The sequence below is a fragment of the Triticum urartu genome, chromosome 3A (assembly GCF_056163025.1).
Source record: "Triticum urartu cultivar PI428250 chromosome 3A, HENAU_Tu73, whole genome shotgun sequence".
Lineage (NCBI taxonomy): Eukaryota > Viridiplantae > Streptophyta > Magnoliopsida > Poales > Poaceae > Triticum > Triticum urartu.
In genome coordinates this window covers 438,770,686-438,793,198 of record NC_141875.1, presented here as the reverse complement: position 1 = coordinate 438,793,198, position 22,513 = coordinate 438,770,686, and the positions used below count along the sequence as shown (strand labels likewise).

The following is a 22,513-nucleotide window of genomic DNA, read 5'->3' as shown; positions in this document are numbered from 1 at the left end:
AGTATCGGGCAGTGGCTAATGCCGTTGCCGAATGCTCTTGGCTTCGTCAGCTGCTTCAGGAGTTGCTTTGTGACGTTCACAAGGCCACACTCGTCTACTACGATAACGTCTCCGCCGTGTACCTCTCTGCCAACCCAGTCCACCATCGTCGAACGAAGCATATTGAGCTCGACATTCACTTTGTTCGCGAGCAGGTCACTCTTGGGCGCATCTGGGTCCTTCACGTCCCGACGGCGCAACAATTCGCTGATGTGATGACGAAGGGACTGCCTACTTCCGTCTTTGAGAAGTTCAGGTCCAGTCTTTGCGCTCCGGCGACGCTTCGACTGCGCGGGGGGAGGGGGGTGGTGTTGAATATATGGTTGTGCATGTATATTGTATATCTTGGTCCACCTCCTAGTCCTTGTATAGTTGAGGTCGAGGCCCACTTTATACACCCATATATACGTGTGTTATGCACCGATCAATACATCGAGTTGCATTGCCAAAGTAATCTCTTCCAACACTGACGCCCGATCCTGCGTCAAGGGCGTACAATGAGAAATCATAGTCTCGTCGACCCAAAGAGACGACATGACTCTATGCCGGAGCTTGTTCAACTTTGTCCTGTCAGACCAATTCGAGGAGAATCACGAGGCTTTACTTACGGTGACACAGGCATCACTATCATATTTTGACCACTAATTTCGGTGCAAACATATCTTGTCATATAAAGTAATTGTAGTGCATTGTCTGATGCTAGTAATTTTTCCTTACAGAATGACAAGCACAGAAATATTTGACGGTAAAAAGTTCAGAAAACCAGCTTACATTTTCGATAAGACGCAGTATTATATTTCGTAAAAAGCCTTTCAACGATCTTAGGCAAAGAAAAAAATGATCACAACGCAAGGTTACCCTGCTCGTGGTCGTGCAACACCCAGTGTCCAGTGGCGTTCTTGACCATGCCCTTGTTATTCTCCGCCCACCACATCGCCGGCACGGGGTACTCGTCTCTGAGCGCGTCCTCTTCCTTGTTGATGAGCGCCAAGTCGCGGTCCACCTCCAGGCCGAACCCCGCGCTGTCGCCGGCGCCGTGCGTCCCCGCGACGCCGTGCAAGTAGCCCTCCAGGTTGTGCCACTGGGCAGGGCCCGCCTTCTCCTTGAGGTACGGCGACTTGCGCGTGTCCACGAGCAGCTCCACGCCGACGTCGGCGTAGATCACGGGCGGCAGGATGGTCGGCACGATGTCCGGGACGTTGCGGACCCGGAGCAGGCTCAGGCCGGCCATCGCGTGGAAAGCCTTCTTGAACTGCTCGTCGCCGACGCGGGGGGCGCCGAAGTGGATGGCCGTGACGGGCACAGGGGTTCGGGACGAGCCGCGGACGTTGAATCCATTGGCGACCAGGTCGATGGCGTTGAGCGTGGACAGTGCCCCTCCCAGGCTGTGGCCGGTTATGCTGATGCTGCAGTCCTCGTTCTTGTACGTATCGAGCAGCGCTCTTACTTCGGTCAGCACCTGTCAAAAATTTGGAGCATGTGATGGTTCCTTCGTTTATAACACTCCTATATGAAATGCAAATATTTTTTCAAGCAGATGCTCATAAACACACATATACATTCATTCCTATAAAAGCATACACGCACGTCCCACCCGTGAACACCTTCGAGATATTAGTTTAGAAGTATGAAATGCAGATGTTCCAAAATCCAAACAGATTCCGTGCCTCTCCTACTCTGCTACTCTAGAGAAAAACAACAACCACCCCAATTAACAACACCATGTGATGTTCAGAAAGAGAGGTTGTCGGGTTGTAGGTGAATTCAGCAGAACGAGTGTGAAACCTGCTGGCCTTGCACACTGCAATTTCGTTGGTCTTAAATGAGGACCGTTGGCCCTTGTCAACTTCAGTCAGATATTCGGATGACACGACGAGATGTCCCGGTCTCGACCCAAGCCCCATGCAGAAGTGGGAACGAATTTATGCGCAGCAGCACAACAGTGAACTCGCTGGGACAGCCAGCACAAAAAATATTCCAAGTCTAGGAGAATTATGGGGAACTGTTTATGCCGGTGGATTTACGCCCTACAGCAGATCATCGACCTAGTCCAGTTGGGACGATAATGTTCCAATTCTTTTTTTAGTTGGGTATAATATTCCAGTTCTAGGAGAGTACAGATTAGAGAAGCAGTTAAGACTGTCAATAACACCCTCAGAATAGTACTCCTCAAAATAGAACTAATCTAAGACTGTTAACCTGAAATGTCGCAACGAATTTACCTGCTCGCGCGCGCTTCGTCTGTTGAACCTGGACGTGGAGTTCTTGGACGTGTACACGGACAGAAACCCCCTGTGCACGTACGGCTGCGACCAGCCGCGCCCCGGCCCGACGATGCCGGCCGCTGGTACCAGCGCGAAGTCCAGGTCGCTGGCCCACTCCGTCGCCCGCTTCGTCGCGCGCCACGCCACCACAATGTCCCGCCTCCCGAGCGCCGCCGCGCCGCGGTCCGTGGCCACCGCGACGTACCCCATCCAGTTGGACTCCGTGCTCCACGCACCCACCGGCAGCGGCCTCGCCATGAACCCCTCAGGCAGCCGGGCGCTCGACGTCGCGTAGATGAACCTTGTGACGCGGTACGCACCCGGGTCGGACGCCTGAACCTTGGTGAAGAACGAGGCCGGGCTGTAGCGACAAGCCCCGGCGTACGGCGACGCGGGGTCCGTGATGAAGCCGTCCGACGTCGCCTGCGCCAGCTCGCCGTAGCGGATGACCTCGCGCCGGACGTCGATGTTGAGGGGGTCTAGGAGGCCGCTCCATTGGTTGCTGCCGCTGATCTCCCTCCATCTTTGAGCAATTGCTACGTCAGAGAGAGTGGTGACCAGCAGTAGAGAGAGTCGCAGATAGTGATACATCTGGGAAACTTTGTGTGCATGCAACTGGAAGAATCGGAGGAGAGCTTGGTGGTACAAGGCTGCGATTCAGATAAATACGGATGTCACTGCCACGGTGCCACCAGCTCTCCCACGGGCCAACAACGTGCAGGGAGTGGCCGAAAGCAAAAGGATGGAGGAAAGAAATGGAGTAACTTGTAGAGGGAAGAGGAAGAATCAAGGAAGGAATATATACACGCCCGAGAAGGGTCTGCCCTGCTTTTGGAGGAAAATACTATATATACTTTTTTTGCATGATAAAGGGGCTGTTTATTGGAAAGTTATAGTGTTATAGTCGAGAGGTCACAAATCCTCGATACAAGGTGGAACCGAGTTTAACCACACAACAGTAGTTCTCACGAAGCGGCTATAGTTGACCAACCGATCGGCAACTATATTTTGACTAGAATGAATTTTCTGAGGTAAAAACTACCTACTCCTCTTAACTCCCTAATCTCTAGGACTAAATGACCATATGCCACTACTAGGAAAAACCGTATAGGTAGACAAATAGCACTGGTGAGGGGTAAGTGGTCCGCGCTACTATTAAGTGGTAGTAGTGCGGATCACAACCCCACGCTACACATATAGTGTAATAGTTGCGCGGGTTCATATACCCCGCGCTGCTGTTAAGTGGGTCTGATACGTCTTCAACATATCTATAATTTTTTATTGTTTCATGTTATTATATTATCTATTTTGGATGTTTTATATGCATTAATATGCTATTTATATTATTTTTGGGACTAACCTATTAACCTAGAGCCCAGTGTTAGTTTCTATTTTTTTCATGTTTTTGACTTTCACATAAAAGGATTATCAAACAGAGTCCAGACGGAATAAAACATTATGATGATTTTTCTTGGACCGAACGACACCTACGTGACTTGGAGAGAGGGTCAGAAGAGTCCCGATGAGGCCACAAGCCTCCAGGGCGTGCCCCTGGCTTGTTGGCCCCTCGGGAGTCTCCTAACACTAGTTCCACCTCTATATATTCTCAAATATTCCCCCAACATCAGAAGGGTGCACCAAAATACTTTTCTGTCGCCGCAAGCCTCTGTTCCCGTGAGATCCCTTCTTGAGGCCTTTCCCAGCACTCTGCCGGAGGGGGATTCGATCACGGAGGGCCTCTACATCAACCTTGCTGCCCTTACGATGAAGCATGAGTAGTTTACCACAGACCTATGGGTCCATAGCTAGTAGCTAGATGGCTTCTTCTCTCTCTTTGATCTTCAATACAATGTTCTCCTCGATGTTCTTGGAGTTCTATCCGATGTAATCTTCTTTTGCGGCGCGTTTGCTGAGATCCGATGAATTGTGGATTTTGATCAGATTATCTATGAATATTATCTGAGTCTTCTCTGAACTCTTTATCCATGATTGAGATAGCTTAGTAATTCTCTTCGAACTATCGGTTTGGTTTGGCAACTAGATTGGTTTTTCCTACAATGGGAGAAGTACTTTGTAATGGGTCCAATCTTGCGTTATCCTCTCCCAGTGACAGTAGGGGCAGCGAGACACGTATTGTATTGTTATCATTAAGGATAAAAAGGTGGGGTTTATATCATATTGCTTGAGTTTATCCCTCTATATCATGTCATCTTGCTTAAATCGTTGCTCTGTTCTTATGAACTTAATACTCTAGATGCAGGCAAGAGTGGGTCGATATGTGGAGTAATAGTAGTAGATGTAGAATCGTTTCGGTCTACTTGTCACGAACGTGATGCCCATATTCATGACCATTGCCTTAGATATCGTCATAACTATGCGTTTTTCTATCAATTTCTCAACAGTAATTTATTTACCCACCGTATGCTATCTTCAAGAGAGAAGCCTCTAGTGAAACCTATGGCCCTCGGGTCTATTTTCCATTATATATTTTAAGATCTATAAACAAAAAACCCAAAAATATGTTGCTGCAATTTATTTATATTTACTTTAGTTTGCTCTTTTATTTACCTTTTATACCTATCTCTATTAGATCTCACTCTTGTTCATGACCGTGAAGGGACTGACAACCGCTTTTTCGCGTTGTGTGCAAGTGTTTGTTAACTTTTGCAGGTGCATATATTGGAGACTTGCTTGTGCCTTCTACTGGATTGATACCTTGGTTCTTAATTGAGGAAAATGCTTATCTCTACTTTGCTGCATCACCCTTTCCTCTTCAAGGGAAAAATCAACGCAAGCTCAAGAAGTAGCAGGAAGAATTTCTGATGCCATTGTCGGGGAGGTTCTACGTCAAGCCTACCAAGTACCCATCATAAACTCTCATCTCTTACACTTACATTATTTGCCATTTGCCTCTCGTTTTCCTCTCCCCCCACTTCTAAAACGTTTTCAGAAAAATATAAAAAGATTTGCCTTTTTATTCGCCCTTCTTTCGTTCGTCTTATCTTTTGCTTTTTATTTGCTTGTGTGCTAGATTGCTTGGTTTGTCACGATGTCTCAAGAATATACCAAGTTGTTTTACTTTTCCAACACTAATAATAATGATTTTATTAGTACTCCGATTGCTCCCGCCACTAGTGCGGAATCTTATGAAATTAATGTCGCTTTGTTGAATCTTGTTATGAAACAACAATCTTTCATCTTCCTAATGAAGATGTCGCATCGCATCTAAATACTTTCGTTGAGTTGTGTGATATGCAAAAGAAAAAAGATGTGGATAATGATATTGTTAAATTGAAGCTATTTCCGTTCTCACTAGGAGATCATGCTAAAACTTGGTTTTCATCTTTGCCTAGAAAATAGTATTGATTCATGGAATAAGTGTAAAGATGCTTTTATTTCCAAGTATTTTCCTCTCACTAAGATCATTTCCCTTAGGAACGATATAATGAATTTTAAGCAACTTGATCATGAACATATTGCACAATCTTGGGAGATGATGAAATTGGTGATAAGAAATTGCCCTACTCATGGTTTAAGCTTATGGATGATCATACAAAAAAATTATGCCAGATTGAATTTTGCATCTAGAAATCTTTTAGATTCTGCCGCAGGAGGTACTTTTATGGAAATCACATTAGGAGAAGCTACTAAACTCCTAGATAATACTATGGCAAATTACTCTCAATGGCATATCGAAAGATCTTCCACTAGTAAAAAAGAGCATGCTATTGAAGAGATTAATACTTTGAGTGGAAAGATGGATGAACTTATGAAATTGATTGCTACTCCTATTGATCCTAATGATATGCCTTTGTCCACTTTGATTGAGAATAATAATGAATCTATGGATGTGAATTTTGTTGGTAGGAACAATTTTGGTAATAATGCATATAGAGGTAATTTCAACCCTAGGCCGTTTCCTAGTAATTCCTCTAATAATTATGGTAATTCCTACAACAATTCTTATGAAAATTATAATAACATACCTACTGGTCTTGAGAACAACATTAAAGATTTCATTAATTCTCAAAAGAATTTCAATGCTATGGTAGAACAAAAATTTCTTATGATTGATGATTTGGCTAGGAACGTTGATAGAATTTCTCTTGAGATTGATTCTTTTAAGATTAGATCTATGCCACCTAAGATTGATATTAATGAATCTCTAAAATCTATTCAAGTTTCTATTAATTAAAGTAGAGAAAGAACCGCTAGGATGCGTGCTAAGAGAGATTGGTTTGTAAAAGTGTGTTCTTCCAGTTTTTGCGATAATAATGATGAAGATCTTAAAGTGATTAGCGTGACTCCTATTGAATCTTTGTTTGCTAATATAAATCTTGATAAAGATGGGATTGGAGATGAGTCAACTTTAGCTAGAAGGCGTCCCAATAATTTGGAGGGTGAAGACCTTAATGAAAAAAATTGATAAAAGTGGGATTGGAGAGGTCAAAACTTTAAGTAGCGATGAACCCACTCTTTTCGATTTCAAGGACTTTAATTATGATAATTATTATTTGATAGATTGTATTTACTTGTTGCAATCCATGCTTAATTCACCTCATGCTTATAATCAAAATAAAGATTTTACTAAACATATTGTCGATGCTATGATGAAATCTTTTGAAGAAAAACTTGAGTTGGAAGTTTCTATCCCTAGAATGCTTATGAGTGGGAACCTACTATTGAAATTGAAATTAAAGATTATGAATGTAATGCTTTGTGTGATTTGGGTGCTAGTGTTTCCACTATTCCGAAAACTTTATGTGATATGCTCAGTTTCCATAAATTTGATGATTGTTCTTTGAATTTGCATCTAGCGAATTCCACTATTAAGAAACCTATGGGAAGGATTAATGATGTTCTTATTGTTGCAAATAGGAATTATCTACCCATAGATTTTATTGTGCTTGATATAGATTGGAATCCTACATGTCCTATTATTCTTGGTAGACCTTTCCTTAGAACGATTGGTGCAACTATTGATATGAAAGAAGGAAACATTAGATTTCAATTTCCGTTAAGAAAGGGCATGGAACACTTTCCAAGAAAGAAAATTAAATTGCCATATGAATCTATTAAGAGGGCTACTTATGATTGCATACCAAAGATGACAATACATAGATCTATGTTTTATGCCTAGCTAGGGGCGTTAAACAATAGCGCTTGTTAGGAGACAACCCAATTTTTTTTGTTTTTGCTACTGTTCTTAAATAAATACACATTATTACTTCTGTAGTAATTGTTTTTTAGTGTTTTTAATTAGTGTTTGAGCTAAGTAAGACCTTTGGGGTGGTCTATGGTGATAGTTGATTTGATCTTGCTAAAAAACAGAAACTTTTGCGTCCAGTAGAAGAATTGTGTAAATTGACAAAAGCGTGATAAAATTCTGAATTTTTTACACAAGATTTATATACAAATTTCCTATGTTGTCCTAATGTTTCAGAATTTTTTAGTTACAGAAGTATATGAAGTTTTCAGATTACTAGAGACTGTTCTGTTTTTCACAGATTTTGTTTTCTTTGTGTTGTTTGCTTATTTTGATGAATCTATGGGTAGTATCAGGGGTATGAACCATGGAGAAGTTGGAGTAAAGTAGATATTACACCAATATAAATTTAGAATGAGTTCACAACAGTACCTAAAGTGGTGATTTATTTTATTATACTAACGAATCTTACGAGTTTTCTGTTGTGAAGTTTTCAAGCTTTGGGTAAAGATTTGATGGACTATGGAATAAGGAGTGGCAAAAGCCTAAGCTTGGGGATGCCCAGGGCACCCCAAGGTAATATTCAAGGATAACCAAGCATCTAATCTTGGGGAGGCCCCGGATGGCATCCCCTCTTTCGTCTTTAATCCATCAGTAAATTTACTTCAGGTCATATTTTTATTCACCACATGATATGTGTTTTGCTTGGAGCGTCTTGTATGATATGAGTCTTTGCTTTTTAGTTTGCCATAATCATCCTTCCTGTACACACCTTTTGAGAGGGACACACATTAATCATGAATTTATTGGAATACTCTATGTGCTTCACTTATATCTTTTGACCTAGGCAGTTTGCTCTAGTGCTTCACTTATATCTTTTTAGAGCACGGCGGTGGCTTTATTTTATAAAAATTGTTGAACTCTCATGATTCACTTATATTATTTTGAGAGTCTTTAAACAGCATGGTAATTTTCTTAGGTTATGAATTTAGTCCTAATATGATGGGCATCCAAGAGGGATATAATAAAACTTTCATATAAGAACATTGAATATATGAGAAGTTTGATTCTTTGCATTTGTTTTGAGTTATAAAAAAGGTGATATTAGAGTCATGCTAGTGAGTAATTGTGGATTGGTAGAAATACTTGTGTTAAGGTTTGTGATTCCCGTAGCATGCACGTATGGTGAGCTGTTATGTGATGAAGTCGAAGCATGGTTTATTTTTTGATTGTCTTCCTTATGAGTGGCGATCGGGGACGAGCGATGGTATTTTCCTACCAATCTATCCTCCTAGGGGCATGCATGTAGTACTTAGTTTCGATAGCTAATAAATTTTTGCAATAAGTATGTGAGTTCTTTATGACTAATGCTGAGTCCATAGATTATACGCACTCTCACCCTTCCACCATTGCTAGCCTTTCCAGTACCGCGCAAGTTCCGTCGGTGCATTAAACCCACCATATACCCTTCCTCAAAACAGGCACCATACCTACCTATTATGGCATTTCCATAGCTATTCCAAGATATATTGCCATGCAACTTCCATCGTTCCATTCATTATGACACATACCATCATTGTCATATTGCTTTGCATGATCTTGTAGTTGGCATAGTATTTGTGGCAAGGCCACCATTCATATTTTTTATACATGTCACTCTTGATCATTGCACATCCCAGTACACTGCCGGAGGCATTCATATAGAGTCATATTTTGTTCTAGTGTCGAGTTCTAATTCTTGAGTTGTAAGTAAATAAAAGTGGGATGGTTATCATTATTAGAGCATTGTCCCATGTGAGGAAAGGATGATGGAAGCTATGATTCCCTCACAAGTTCAGATGAGTCGCAAGACTTTCTAAAAAATAAAAGAGGACGAAGAAGCCCAAATAAAAAAGAGCCCAAAGAAGCCCACAAAAATAAAAAGTGAGAGAAAAGAGAGAAGGGACAATGTTACTATCTTTTTTCACACTAGTGATTCAAAGTAGCACCATGATCTTCATGATAGAGAGTCTCCTATTTTCTCACCTTCATATACTAGTGGGAATTTTTCATTATAGAACTTGGCTTGTATATTCCAATGACGGGCTTCCTCAAATTGCTCTAGGTCTTCGTGAGCAAGAAGTTGGATGCACACCCACTTAGTTTCTTTTTGAGCTTTCATACAATTATAGCTCTAGTGCTTTTGTTTTATGGCAATCCCTACTCACTTGCATCAATATCAATTGATGGGCATCTTCATAGCCCATTAATTTGCCTAGTTGATGTAAGACATTATCCTTCCTTTTTGTCTTCTCCACAACCACCATATTCTATTCCACCTATAGTGTTATATCCATCGCTCACGCTCATGTATTGCGTGAAAGTTGAAAAAGTTTGAGAACACCAAAAGTATGAAACAATTGCTTGGCCTGTCATAGGGGTTGTGCATGATGAAATACTTTGTGTGATGAAGATGGAGCATAGCCAGACTATATGATTTTGTAGGGATAAATTTCTTTTGCCATGTTATTTTGAGAAGACATTATTGCTTTATTAGTATGCTTGAAGTATTTCTGTTTTTATGTAAATATTAAACTTTTATTTTGAATCTTATGGATCTGAATATTCTTGCCAAAATAAAGAATATTGCATTAATAAATATGTTAGGTGTCATTCCACATCAAAAATTCTATTTTTTATCATTTACCTACTCGAGGACGAGCAGAAATTAAGCTTGGGATGCTTGATATGTATCCAACATATCTATAATTTCTTATTGTTCCATGCTATTATATTATCTGTTTTGGATGTTTTATATGCATTAATATGCTACTACTCCGTCCCATAGTGTAAGACGTTTTTTGACACTACACTAGTGTCAAAAAACCTCCTACATTATGGGACGGAGGGAGTATTTTATATTATTTTTTGGACTAACCTATTAACCTACAGCCCAGTGCTACTTTCTGTTTTTTCCTTATTTTTGACTTTTACAAAAAGGAATAGCAAATTGATTCCAAACGGAATAAAACTTTATGATGATTTTTCTTGGACTAGAAGACACCTACGTGACTTGGAGAGAGGGCTAGAAGAGTCCCGAGGAGGCCATAAGCCTGGCTTGTGGGCCCCTCGGGAGTCCCCTAACCCTAGTTCCACCTCTATATATTCTCAAATATTCCCCCAACATCATAAGCGTCCACCAAAATACTTTTCCGCCGCCTCAAGCCTCTATTCCCATGAGATCCCATCTTCGGGCCTTTTCCGACACTCTGCCGGAGGGCGATTCGATCACGGAGGGCCTCTACATCAACCTTGATGCCCTTCCAATGAAGCGTGAGTAGTTTACCGCAGACCTGCGGGTCCATAGCTAGTAGCTAGATGGCTTTTTCTCTCTCTTTGATCTTCAATACAATGTTCTCCTCGATGTTCCTGAAGTTCTATCCGATGTAATCTTCTTTTGCGATGCATTTGTTGAGATCCGATGAATTGTGGATTTATGATTTGTAATGATCGAGAAGAGGGGTCTAGAGGGGGTGATTAGACCCTCAACAAGTAAAAGTGGCAGTTTTTAAGTTCTTCGAGTTAAGGTGGAGTTTTAGCACAAGTTTAAGCATTCATAATACATTTCAAGAAAGTATGACAAGAGTATATGCAGTGGAAAGAGTAAAGCATGCTAAATGCAAGAAAGTAAATGGAAGGGATTGGAGTGTGAAAATGCAATAAAGACATGGAGATTTTTGGCGTGGTTCACATAGGTGGTGATATCGTACGTCGACGTTGATGGAGACTTCAACCCATGAAGGGTAATGGTTGCATGAATCCACGGAGGGCTCCACGCATGAAGGGTCCATGAAGAAGCAACCTTGTCTATCCCACCATGGCCATCGTCCACGAAAGACTTGCCTCACTCAGGTAGATCTTCATGGAGTAGGCGATCTCCTTACCCTTACAAACTTCTTGGTTCAACTCCACAATCTTGACGGAGGCTCCCGAGCAACACCTAAACAATCCAGGAGACACCACTCTCCAAAAGTTAATAGATGGTGTGTTGATGATGAACTCCTTGCTCTTGTGCTTCAAATGATAATCTCCCCATCACTCAATCTCTCTCTCACAGATTTGGATTTGGAGGAAAGATGATTTGAGTGGAAAGCAACTTGGGGAAGGCTAGAAATCAAGATTCTTGTGGTAGGATTGGAATATCTTGTTCTCAACACATGAGTAGGTGGTTCTCTCTCAGAAAATGTATGGTGGAAGTGTAGGCACGTTCTGATGGCTCTCTCACACATGGAGAAGGGGTGGAGGGGTATATATAGCCTCCACACAAAATCCAACCGTTACACACATTTGACCCAACTCATCAAACCAAATAGAAGAACTCGGTGAGACCATTTAGTTCAAAATGTGAACGTTAGGAATCTTGGTGGGACCGACCGGAACAACTCGGTGGGACCGATGTGCTAGGGCTTAGGGCAAACATCAACTCGGTGGCACCGATTGCATCATCTCAGTTAGACCGAAGTGAAGCAATAAGGCAACAAAGAGAATGTCAAGCAAACTCGGTGGGACCGATTGCATGATTCGATGAGACTGAAATAATGCAACAAGTCATAGAGCGTTTGCAAGGCCATCTCGGTGAGACCGAGATCCGTATCGGTGTGACCGAACTGTCTAGGGTTTATGGCAGTGCCTATGCCATATGAACTCGGTGGCTCCGGATAGGAAGAATTGGTGGGGCCGAGTTTGACTTTGAGTTTTGGACATATTTTGAATGAGAAAGTGCTTGAGGGCTTTGGAGCAATATCACTAAGCATTTTGAGCAAGTAGACCATTAAGCAACACCTCGTCCCATTTTAATAGTATTGGCTTTCCTATGGACTCAATGTGATCTTGGATCACTAAAATAGAAATGAAGAGTCTTGAGCTTTTGCCAACGTGTGTCCTTAGCATTTTGAAGGGGTTCCACATCCTCTTTTCCTTTCCATGCCATTGTTGAACTTGTCTAAAATACACTAGATAAAAGCATTAGTCCAACAAGAGATATGTTGACATTAATTACCAAAATTACCCAGGGAGCACTTGTGCTTTCATGATTAGATTATCTATGAATATTATTTGAGTCTTCTCTCAACTCCTTTATGCATGATTGAGATAGCTTAGTAATTCTCTTCGAACTATCAGTTTGGTTTGGCCAACTAGATTGGTTTTTCTTCCAATGGGAGAAGTTCTTTGTAATGGGTTCAATCTTGCATTGTCCTCTCCCAGTGACAGAAGGGGCAGCGAGGCGCATATTGTATTGTTGCCATTAAGGATAAAAGGATGGGGTTTATATCATATTGATTGAGTTTATCCCTCCACATCATGTCATCTTGCTTACAACGTTGCTCTGTTCTTATGAACTTAATACTCTAGATGCAGGCAGGAGTCGGTCGATGTTTGGAGTAACAGTAGTAGATGCATAATCGTTTCGGTCTATTTGTCACGGACGTGATGCATATATTCATGATCATTGCCTTAGATATCATCATAACTATGAGCTTTTCTATCAATTGCTCAACGGCAATTTGTTCACCCACCATATGCAATCTTCAAGAGATAAGCCTCTAGTGAAACCTATGGCCCCTGGGTCTATTTTTCATCATATATTTTCATATTTATAAACCAAAAAACCCAAAAATACCTTGCTGCAATTTATTTATATTTACTTTAGTTTGCTCTTTTATTTATCTTTTATACCTATCTCTATTAGATCTCACTCTTGTTCGTGACAGTGAAGGGATTGATAACCCCTTTTTCGCATTGTGCGCAAGTGTTTGTTAGTTTTTGCAGGTGCATATATTAGAGACTTGCTTGTGCCTCCTACTGGATTGATACCTTGGTTCTTAACTGAGGGAAATACTTATCTCTACTTTGTTGCATCACTCTTTTCTCTTCAAGGGAAAAATCAACGCAAGCTCAAGAGGTAGCAGGGTCCCATGGTACCCTCAGGTCGAGACATAGTAGTAGCATTGGGTATATCACCCATGCTACAACTAACCTCATAGCTATAGCGCGGGGCTTATACCCAACACTGCTAGTACTGGTACACAGGGCAGCTGATGGGCCCTATTTAGCAGCAACACGCTTTATATAATCCATGCTACAGGTAATAGGCATAGAAGTAGCGCGGGCCTTGTGCCCCGCACTACTGCTAAGGCGCACCAGCCAAAACAGACACTTTTTTCTCCCCTCCTCCTCCCTTTCCCTCACCCTTTCTTCCCCCTAGATTGCTTTCGTCTCCACTTGCTCTCTTCTCTCTTGCTTCTCCACCCTCCTCCCTCTCTCTCCTTTGCCCTTCCATAATGGCTCACATTCCTCAGTTGATTTTCTTCTCCCTCTCTCTTCTTCGCATATCCCTTGCCCCTTCCACTCCATTCACTCACTAGATCTCTCTCCCTCTCCAATAGTTAGATTCATCTCCTCCTCAAGTAGATGTACTCATTAAATGAAGTAAGCTAGCTACCACCCTCTCATTAATGAAGGACATTAAATATCTTTGTCCACTTCAATCCCAAAAGCGACACCAGCCTCATCACCTGGATACATGAGTAAAAAGTATTGTTGTGCAAGAATGGAATTTGTGTGTGTGTGATATGACTGAATTGTACTTGGCACGAATTGCCTATGTGTATTTACAAAAATGTGTGTGACATGAGTTGCCTATGTTTTGCCGAAATGTCGATTTATTATGTTTCAGCAAATTTCGAGTAAACCCGGTATGCCCTATTTTTGGGGAAGGTATTGCCGAATTTTTGTATGAATTTGATGCATGTGTGCATGCATGGTTATAATTCTTTTGCTTATACTACGCGGGCGATCACGAAGGTCAGTGGAAGGATGGTGGATAGATACTCGCGATCCACGGTGGACGACATGTATGAAAATAACCTGAAGGTGATTTTATGTCCTTGTTGAATATGCAAAGGAGGAGTCTGGCTTGACTCCTTTAAGGGTGGTTTTTTGAAGGTGCACCTGCTCATGCAAGGTTCTATGGATCACCATACTCGGTGAGTAAGTGAAGATGATGATGAGGATGCTGACAGGGCAGCCAATAATGACATGGGGCCGGACGAAGAGATGACCGATGGACCCGAATAAGAGGTCGGCAGACATGGCGGTGGAGAAGAGGCCGGACATGGCGGATAAGAGGCCAAACATGGAGGAGAAGAGGCCAGACTTGACAGGGACTTCATCAGTACTAAGTTCAGTCATGGGGGACCCTCATGTTTGAGACTTGCTTCACAAGAAGACGACTAGTGGCATAGCTGCTTATAGAGAGGAGGATAAGTTGGTGCAACTGGAGCTAGACTCAAAGACTCCATTGTATGATGGTTACGATCCCAAGGTGACCCACTTGAGTTTCACGCTCGAACTTCTAAAGACAAAGGCAAAAAACAAATGGACCAATGCTAGCCTCGATGAGCATTTGAAGTAACTACATAAAGTTCTTGATGCGGGGAACCTGTGTCCTACTAGTGTCGATGAGGTCAAGAAAATCGTGTGCCCTCTTGATCTGCCACACATTAGATACCACACATGCATCAACAGTTGCATCATTTATTGGAAGGAGCACACTGAAAAAACTAGTTGTCCAGTGTGCAATGCTTCTTGATACAAGAAGGCCGGAAAGAAAGTTCCTCAGGAAATTGTATGGTGCTTTCCGATCACTCCCCGTCCGCAGTGGCATTTCGTAGATCCTAATGAAGCAAAGCTCATGTGCTGGCACGTGGAGAGGGTGAAGCAGCCGAGAATCCAACAATTACAGAATCGGACTACGAAAAATTCAAGCAGACTTGCGCTGCCAAAGAAACCGAGGCCAAGTCGAAGAGATTCAAGGAGCTTCAGGCTAGGAACATGACGAACCATCGCCTCAAAAGCCGTGGTCACATGGTCAAGAGGCCCGTGTGGGCTAAGGAGGACGTGCAACGTGTAAGTCATGGGCTACCAGACCCCTTGGTGGAGTTCACTGACCCGCACGAGTGTGACTTCATCAGGGGCTGATAAAAGTTTGACAAGAAAACTGGGCAATGGTACATTGACGCGTTGACGAGGGAGTTCATGAGAATACTGATAATTATTAATTTACCAGCTAATATTAGCTTCTGATCAAGTCGGCTATGTTCTAGCCACATTTGTAAATGGTTCACATTCCTTTTGAAGAGAGATCAACATAGGCTTGCATCAGAAAGCAACTCATCGTTGACGAAGTACAAATGGGACACCCCTTTCAACCAGGCCATTAACATAATGTAGGGAAACCCAGTGAACCAGTGGCCGCGATATGGATGTGTGCACGCCACCGGAGATGGCGCCATGTGGAAGTACTACTACCATGAGGACACGGAGACAAAAAGGTAGAGAAGGAAGTTGAGCGAAGTCACCATCGACATAAAGGTGGCGCATGCAGTTGAGAAAGCCAAAGATGAGGCGGTCCAGGCAGCGGTAGACGCCTGCATAATTGATATGGCAATTGCATTTACTTCCTTGATTTCGGTTGTTGTCAACTGGGTGAAATGAAATCCAGACGCAAAGGCAGCTGATGATTTTCCCATTCCCACCTTCGTCAGGAGCAACTCGGTGAACACCACACCTGCTCCCGCACCAGTACCCGCCACCACGCTCATAGCAGCCCGTCCTCCATCTCTGGCATGCTTGGCGGAGCTTCGATATTAGCTGACCTTGATGCCCTCACGGTAATTATGCGTCGCACCCTCATCAACATATCTAATCTTTAGTTTTTGTTGGCTTTCGGATCTCTGACACCACACACATGTCTCCGTAGGCCAACAAAAATCTGTGCACCCATCAAGGGACAGTTGGTGGATGTGGGTGGTACCTGCGGACCAAACAGGGTAGTGTAGCACTTTCGTAGAAGTATCCCATGGAGTAATCGTCCCAAAAAAGAGCAGAGGAGAGTATTTATGGTGGCGTTTCTGTTACATACAAGGTGTCACAACTCTTGTGTGAAGTACTGCTTGAGCTTCTGCAAATACTATTATTATTCAAGGTAAACAATAAACTAAAAATTCTAGTAAAAGAGCATTTAAAAGGGTCCACTGGGAATCTTAATAAAAGTAAATAACAAGAGCTTAAAACATAAATGGTGTTTCCTGCAATGAATAGAGTATGTGCGGAGAGATTTTAGTTCTTGGTAAGAGTATATGAATTGTGCCAGTGCGACGGAAATACCAATTACCTTGTATTGTACACATAGTATATGATATAAACTTTCTGTAGGCGGTTCTCCCTGAAATTATGAAACTCCTCCACTAGGCAATTGGATTACCCATGATAGTTCCTTCTACAGTAGTATCAAGCATAGTTTTCGACATAGGATTTAAGGCATTATAAAACATATGAAGAATTAACCATTTTTCCATTCCATGATTAGGATAATTCCTTATAGATTCCTTCATGCGATCCCATGCAAGCACTAGTCGCTCATAATCTTCTAGCTTAAAACTTGTTATCTGCGAACGAACTTGCATAATCTTGCATGTGGGCTAAACTTAGATAAAAACTTACTACAACAATCTGTCCATGAAGATATATTACCTCTGGGCAACACTAAGCCATTCTTTCGCCATTCCTCTCAAAGAGAAAGGAAATATACACAACTTCAAAGTGTTAGGATCATAATCCTTAATGTGTGTCATGTTACACAATTCAGAAAAGTTATGCAAATGCATACCAGCATCCTCAGAAGAAGAGTCTCCAAATTGGTCTGGTTGGACCATAGAGACTAGGTTCGGTTTTATCTCATACTTAGCGGGAGCAACATCAGGTTGTGCAATTGGTTCATGCATCAAACTATTGCTAGGGCTAGCAAAGCTTCCAATATTATGAGCCATGGTAATGTTTTTTGGGTTTGCAAGTGATAACACTTGCAACAAAAAATAACTAAAAACGGAAACTGAAACTGAAACAAAAACTCCAACACAAAGACTAGGGACACAAATCTTCCTAGCAATGGTGCCAGAAAAAGGTTTGATTAGTCCCTTTAGTGATTTGGTAAACAAGCAGAAAGGATTCTTGCCTTTTTTCCCATAGGTGACCCTGAGTTATGGGACCCATGAGAGGACGGTGCCCTTTAAGTCAAGGGTTTCTAACAAGCTTTTCCAAGAGAATTAATTTCCAGCTTTTGACCGGTCGGAATCAAGTTGACACTAGAAACACTATGCTTACAACCATATATTTGTGTGGGGACCACTATGATCTTAATTTGTTCCCTGGAAGTCATCCTTCTAGATGTGCTTGCTACGTATTGAAGTGGGGGATGTTTCCAAATTACGTCCTGACCGGCACGTTGCCGGTGTACAAGAGTAGGGGCCTTTCTGTACCCATTTACTTGTGCACGGGCAGTTGTAGCCGCACCTGCGGCCATGCTTGGCGGGACAGAGGAAGGAAAGGTACAAGGCTGCCGAGGCAGCACTCAAATCAGAGGCACAAAGAGCAAAGGGGCAAGATGGATCTCCCCCGGCAACACCCTTTCCGGGGCGGCCTACATAGCCCGGCAAGAGCCTTGCCGAGGTAATTTGTCCCACACCAGCGAGGCCGCCACCCTTGAGCCTGAGGGCACTCACACCATTGACAACGTCAAGACCGAGACTTGGGGGCACCTGCGTGGTGGCATGTAGTATTTGTGAAGACCAAGGGCCTACGAGCCTAGATAAAAACCAGAAGACAATGACCCCCAGCAAGATCCTTGCCGGGGACAGATGAAGACCCCCGGTAAGATCCTTGCCGGGGACAGATGAAGACCCCCCGCAAGATCCTTGTCGGGGACGACCACGAGGCCCAGGCAAGACCCTTGCCGGGGGCATCTGCGGGGCCACAGCTAGGCCCACACCCACCAACGTCTCGCTACCCTGCGGCCGTTCTGGCGTGGAAGCTAGCCCACCAACTAGGCAAGCGTCTGCGTGGCAGCATGCAGCTTCTAGGGCAACTAGTCAAGCACTTGTGTGGTGGCATGCAGATCTTCGTGAAGACCCTATCACCACACCAGCACAGCAGCCAGCCAGCTAGCATGGCGTTGCATGCCTCTTCAGCTTGGACGCGCGTCGAAGCAAGGCAAGGTGGCGACGGACGGGACGAGCTTCGTTGCCGTCCTCGATAAAGCAAGCGGGCACGTCCGCAGCACATTAAATGCGTTTGTCCTACGGTTCCAGGCGATAAACTTGTACAATGTAGATACTTTCCGCCTCCTGTGTGCCACTGTGGCGACCCCTTTGACATATAAAAGGAGGCCCGAGGCGTACTGTGGAAGGATTCAGACTTTTTTGGACTGGGCATGCACCGTAGCTAGTTCAAGAACTCGAGAACACCAAATATACACAGACAAGCAGTACTAGGGTTTTACGCATCGTTTGTGGCCCGAACCTGGGTAAAAATCCCCTCACGCTGATCTTTTAGACCTGCTCTTTGCACAGCTCATGCCCCGCCAACCGTAGAAAGGGATTCCCCAGGATCCCATAGGTGTCGTTTCCCCCGACACACGTGTCATGCATCAAGAGTCAGTTGTCCAATTGAATGCCCTATTCCTCGTGCGGGACTGCCTTGGTAATTAAGATAGCAATAATTAGACAAAATCATTTGGCGTAATGACTACACCTCTAGTATCCCTAGAGATAGGATCCATGTTACCATACTAAACCTTTCTGGCACTGCTGTTCAGAATATCACACCATGGTCTCCCTGCCCTTAGCCCCTCCATGGCTCATGCTCCATGATCTTGGGTATGTGCAAGGATGAAGTGCGCAAACAAGACAAGATACAAATATGAAGCAATTTTATGTCACACATACGAGACATTAATTCAATGTACTTCCATCGATCCCTCCAACAAATACATCGGGTTGCAATTCTTTGCCTCAACCCATAACCTTACCAAACTACTTACACATGGAGATTGGATCACATGAAGAAAATCATTGAAGAATAGATCATGAAGATTGATTGATAATATGTCTTACGATAAATGTTGGATGTGATACACGATTACAAAGTATGTCTAGATGACTGAGAACTTTGGTGGTGATGACGGCGGTGGCTATGGAGATGTAGACATTAAATGGCGGTGGCTAGGGTTGATGGAGATGATTGTTCCAAAGGTGGTGATGTGCGTGATTGTTTTTTTGCTCATTTGGCACTCGGCTTGTTATAAAGGTTGTCCCGGGGTATCAGGCGGCTCCATTGGCAGGCCATACAACCATCCATACGAGCGGAGATGGTCGTATGGAACGTCGTCCTTTGCTCTGGTTCCTTTGTTGCACCTCCCACTTGATCTCCTCTATCTCCACTTTACTCCTTTTCATGTATTGGCTTGATTTTGTCCATAAATAGCCCATTTCCTGTGAAAACAAAATAAAGAGAGGGTATTTGGAATCCTTTGCATTCATTAGTCATTAGTAGTAATATTGGAGCGAATATCTCAGTTTTATGAAATATCTCGGTTTAAACTCAAGTTAGAGGAGTGTAAAAATAACCCCTCAACACCTATGCTTCAAGGAGGAGTGCCGCTATTTTCTGCCCCGCCACGTCAAGGAGGGGAGGCACTCGCCACCGCCCCGTCAAACTCATCGCGGCATGTCACATCTGAGGGAGTCCTGGACTAAGGGGTCCTCGGGCGTCCGGCCTATTAGACATGGGCCGGACTGATGGGCCCTAAAAGATACAAAGACCGAAGACTCTACCCGTGTCCGGGGACTCTCCTTGGCATGGAAGGCAAGTTTGGCGACCAAATATGAAGATTCCTTTCTCTGTAACCGACCTTATGTAACCCTAGATCCCTCCGGTGTCTATATAAACCGGAGGGCTAGGTCCGTAGACATATATCCTCATAATCATAGTCAGACATGCTAGACTTCTAGGGTTTAGCTATTATGATCTCGTGGTAGATCAACTCTTGTAATACTCATATTCATCAAGATCAATCAAGCAGGAAGTAAGGTATTACCTCCATAGAGAGGGCCCGAACCTGGGTAAACATTGTGTCCCCTGTCTCCTATTACCATCGACCTAAGATGCACAGTTCAGGACCCCCTACCCGAGATCCGCCGGTTTTGAAACCGACATTGGTGCTTTCATTGAGAGTTCCGCCGTGACGTCGAATGATAGGATCGATGGCTCGCCTAGTTCTCATGGACAACGTCACCTCCGGAGGAACACTGGCCCCAGGCCAAACCCTCTAGCTGGGCGGCTTCATCATGACTGCCCGTTCGGCCGTTATGCCGACGATGACTTCTCGGGTCATCGGAAATCCCTCCATGTTGACTCCAAATACTCCAAGCAGATGGATCCGGCAGAGCTGTCGTCTTTAAACGAGCTCCTAGATGGCATCGCCGCCCTGGGGGTTGCCACAGACTATGATCAGATTGGGCTTAAACCCAACCATAGAGAAATTAAAACTCCGTCGATCACCCACCAAATAGCGGTAGTCGAGGAGCAAGACAACAATTCTTCCTCTATATTGAGGACGAACTACGTTTGGATCTCTGAGCTTGAAGAGCCGGAAACCTACCTGCAGAAAGACATGCCTTGTCCTCTGAACATAGAATCGGGCGACAAGCCCAAAAAATTAGTTGACATCCCGGAGCCCGAACTACTAAGTCCGGAAGTTCTTCAAACTCCGGATCCTAAACTGGGTCAGGGTTCGGATTTCAAACCACCCACCCACCCAGATATAACTGCTCTCATGGGCATACGACAGCAGTCTTAGGAAACGGTCCACCAATTCTAGGCCAGATTCCTCCTTGTCAAAGATAAGATTGAAGATTGCCGCGACGAAGACGCGATCTTAGCGTTCCGCAACAATTGCACGGATGAAGGAATCCTCAACGCCATCAACCGTCGTTGCATATCATGCTTCGTAGACTTGGCAACTATAGTATACAAGTACTACGCAATGGAAAGCGCCTGGAAAACTCAGGCAGCTCGCTGGGAACCGCCGGTTTCCACCCAACCCCTTGTTTAGGTGAAAAGGACGCACCCTCGTGACACGCACGGCCCAATGATAAAGAAATATAAGCCCGTTATGGGACACAGAACCGTTCTGGAGGGATGGCTCGATGGACCATGCAAGTTACACGCAACACCGGGTACCATATCAACCCACAGCCTTAGAGCATGTTGGATACTCCGGCAGGTGGCCAAGAGCGGCGAGGATATCCTCAACAAAAATAACCCAGAGCAATATCCCCCCAGAAGACGACGACCTCAGAGTACTGACGGTCTTCGGGACTTTCACTTCAAACAATAAGCGCAAAAGGGCACTCCGCGACCTCGCCGAAGTCTGCCAAATCGCAGCAACAAACCCTTGGAATGACACGGCCATAACTTTCAATGCCGATGACGAACCAAAATTCAGGACAATCCGGGCACCAGCCGCCTTGGTCCTCTGTCCGATCGTGGATGGCTTTCGGCTCACCAAGGTTCTCATGGACGGCGGCAGCGGACTAAACGTCATTTACGAGGATACACTCAGTAAAATGGAAATAGACAGGAGCCGCATCGAGTAAAGTAGCACGACCTTCCGTGGAATCAGTCCCAATCGGGAGGCGCGATGCGCGGCAAAAATCACACTCGACGTGGTATACTGGAGAACTATCAGACCGAAGAATTAACCTTCCAAGTGGCCCCTTTCAATAGTGGATATCATGCCCTATTGGGTCGAGATGCATTTGCACGCTTCCAGGCTATACCTCACTATGGGTATATGAAGCTCAAGATGCCTAGGCCCAACGACATAATCACTCTTGCTAGTGATCCGTACATAGCACTCTCCGCCGAAAATAAAACTGCATCTCTGGCCCTTGAGGCATCATCTGAAGCCCTCGCGGCCGAAGAATTAACCGCATTACGCTCCACGATGGATAGGGACGATGTAATCCTGGACAAACGACCCGAATCCACCTCCTTCAAACCAGCAGAAGAAATAGTCAAATTCCAAGTCCATCCAACAGACCCCAAGAAGACAGCATCTATCGGG

General features: G+C 43.9%; 1 protein-coding gene across 1 annotated transcript; it reads right to left on the bottom strand.

Moving 5' to 3' along the window:
• Window positions 1-710: 710 nt before the first annotated feature.
• Window positions 711-3,090, bottom strand: LOC125548470 (phospholipase A1-II 3). Its single transcript, XM_048712057.2, has 2 exons — window positions 2,262-3,090; window positions 711-1,498 (listed from the first exon to the last, which is right to left on the bottom strand). The coding sequence occupies exons 1-2, from the start codon at window positions 2,892-2,894 to the stop codon at window positions 881-883; spliced, it is 1,251 nt and encodes a 416-aa protein (XP_048568014.1). The 5' UTR covers window positions 2,895-3,090; the 3' UTR covers window positions 711-880.
• Window positions 3,091-22,513: the final 19,423 nt, after the last annotated feature.

Excerpts from the sequence above, each read along its gene's own strand:
- LOC125548470 (XM_048712057.2), bottom strand. The coding sequence starts at position 2,894 with ATGTATCACTATCTGCGACTCTCTCTACTGCTGGTCACCACTCTCTCT. Across the intron at positions 1,499-2,261 it reads GACGAAGCGCGCGCGAGCAG|GTGCTGACCGAAGTAAGAGC; the intron begins GTAAATTCGTTG and ends AATTTTTGACAG.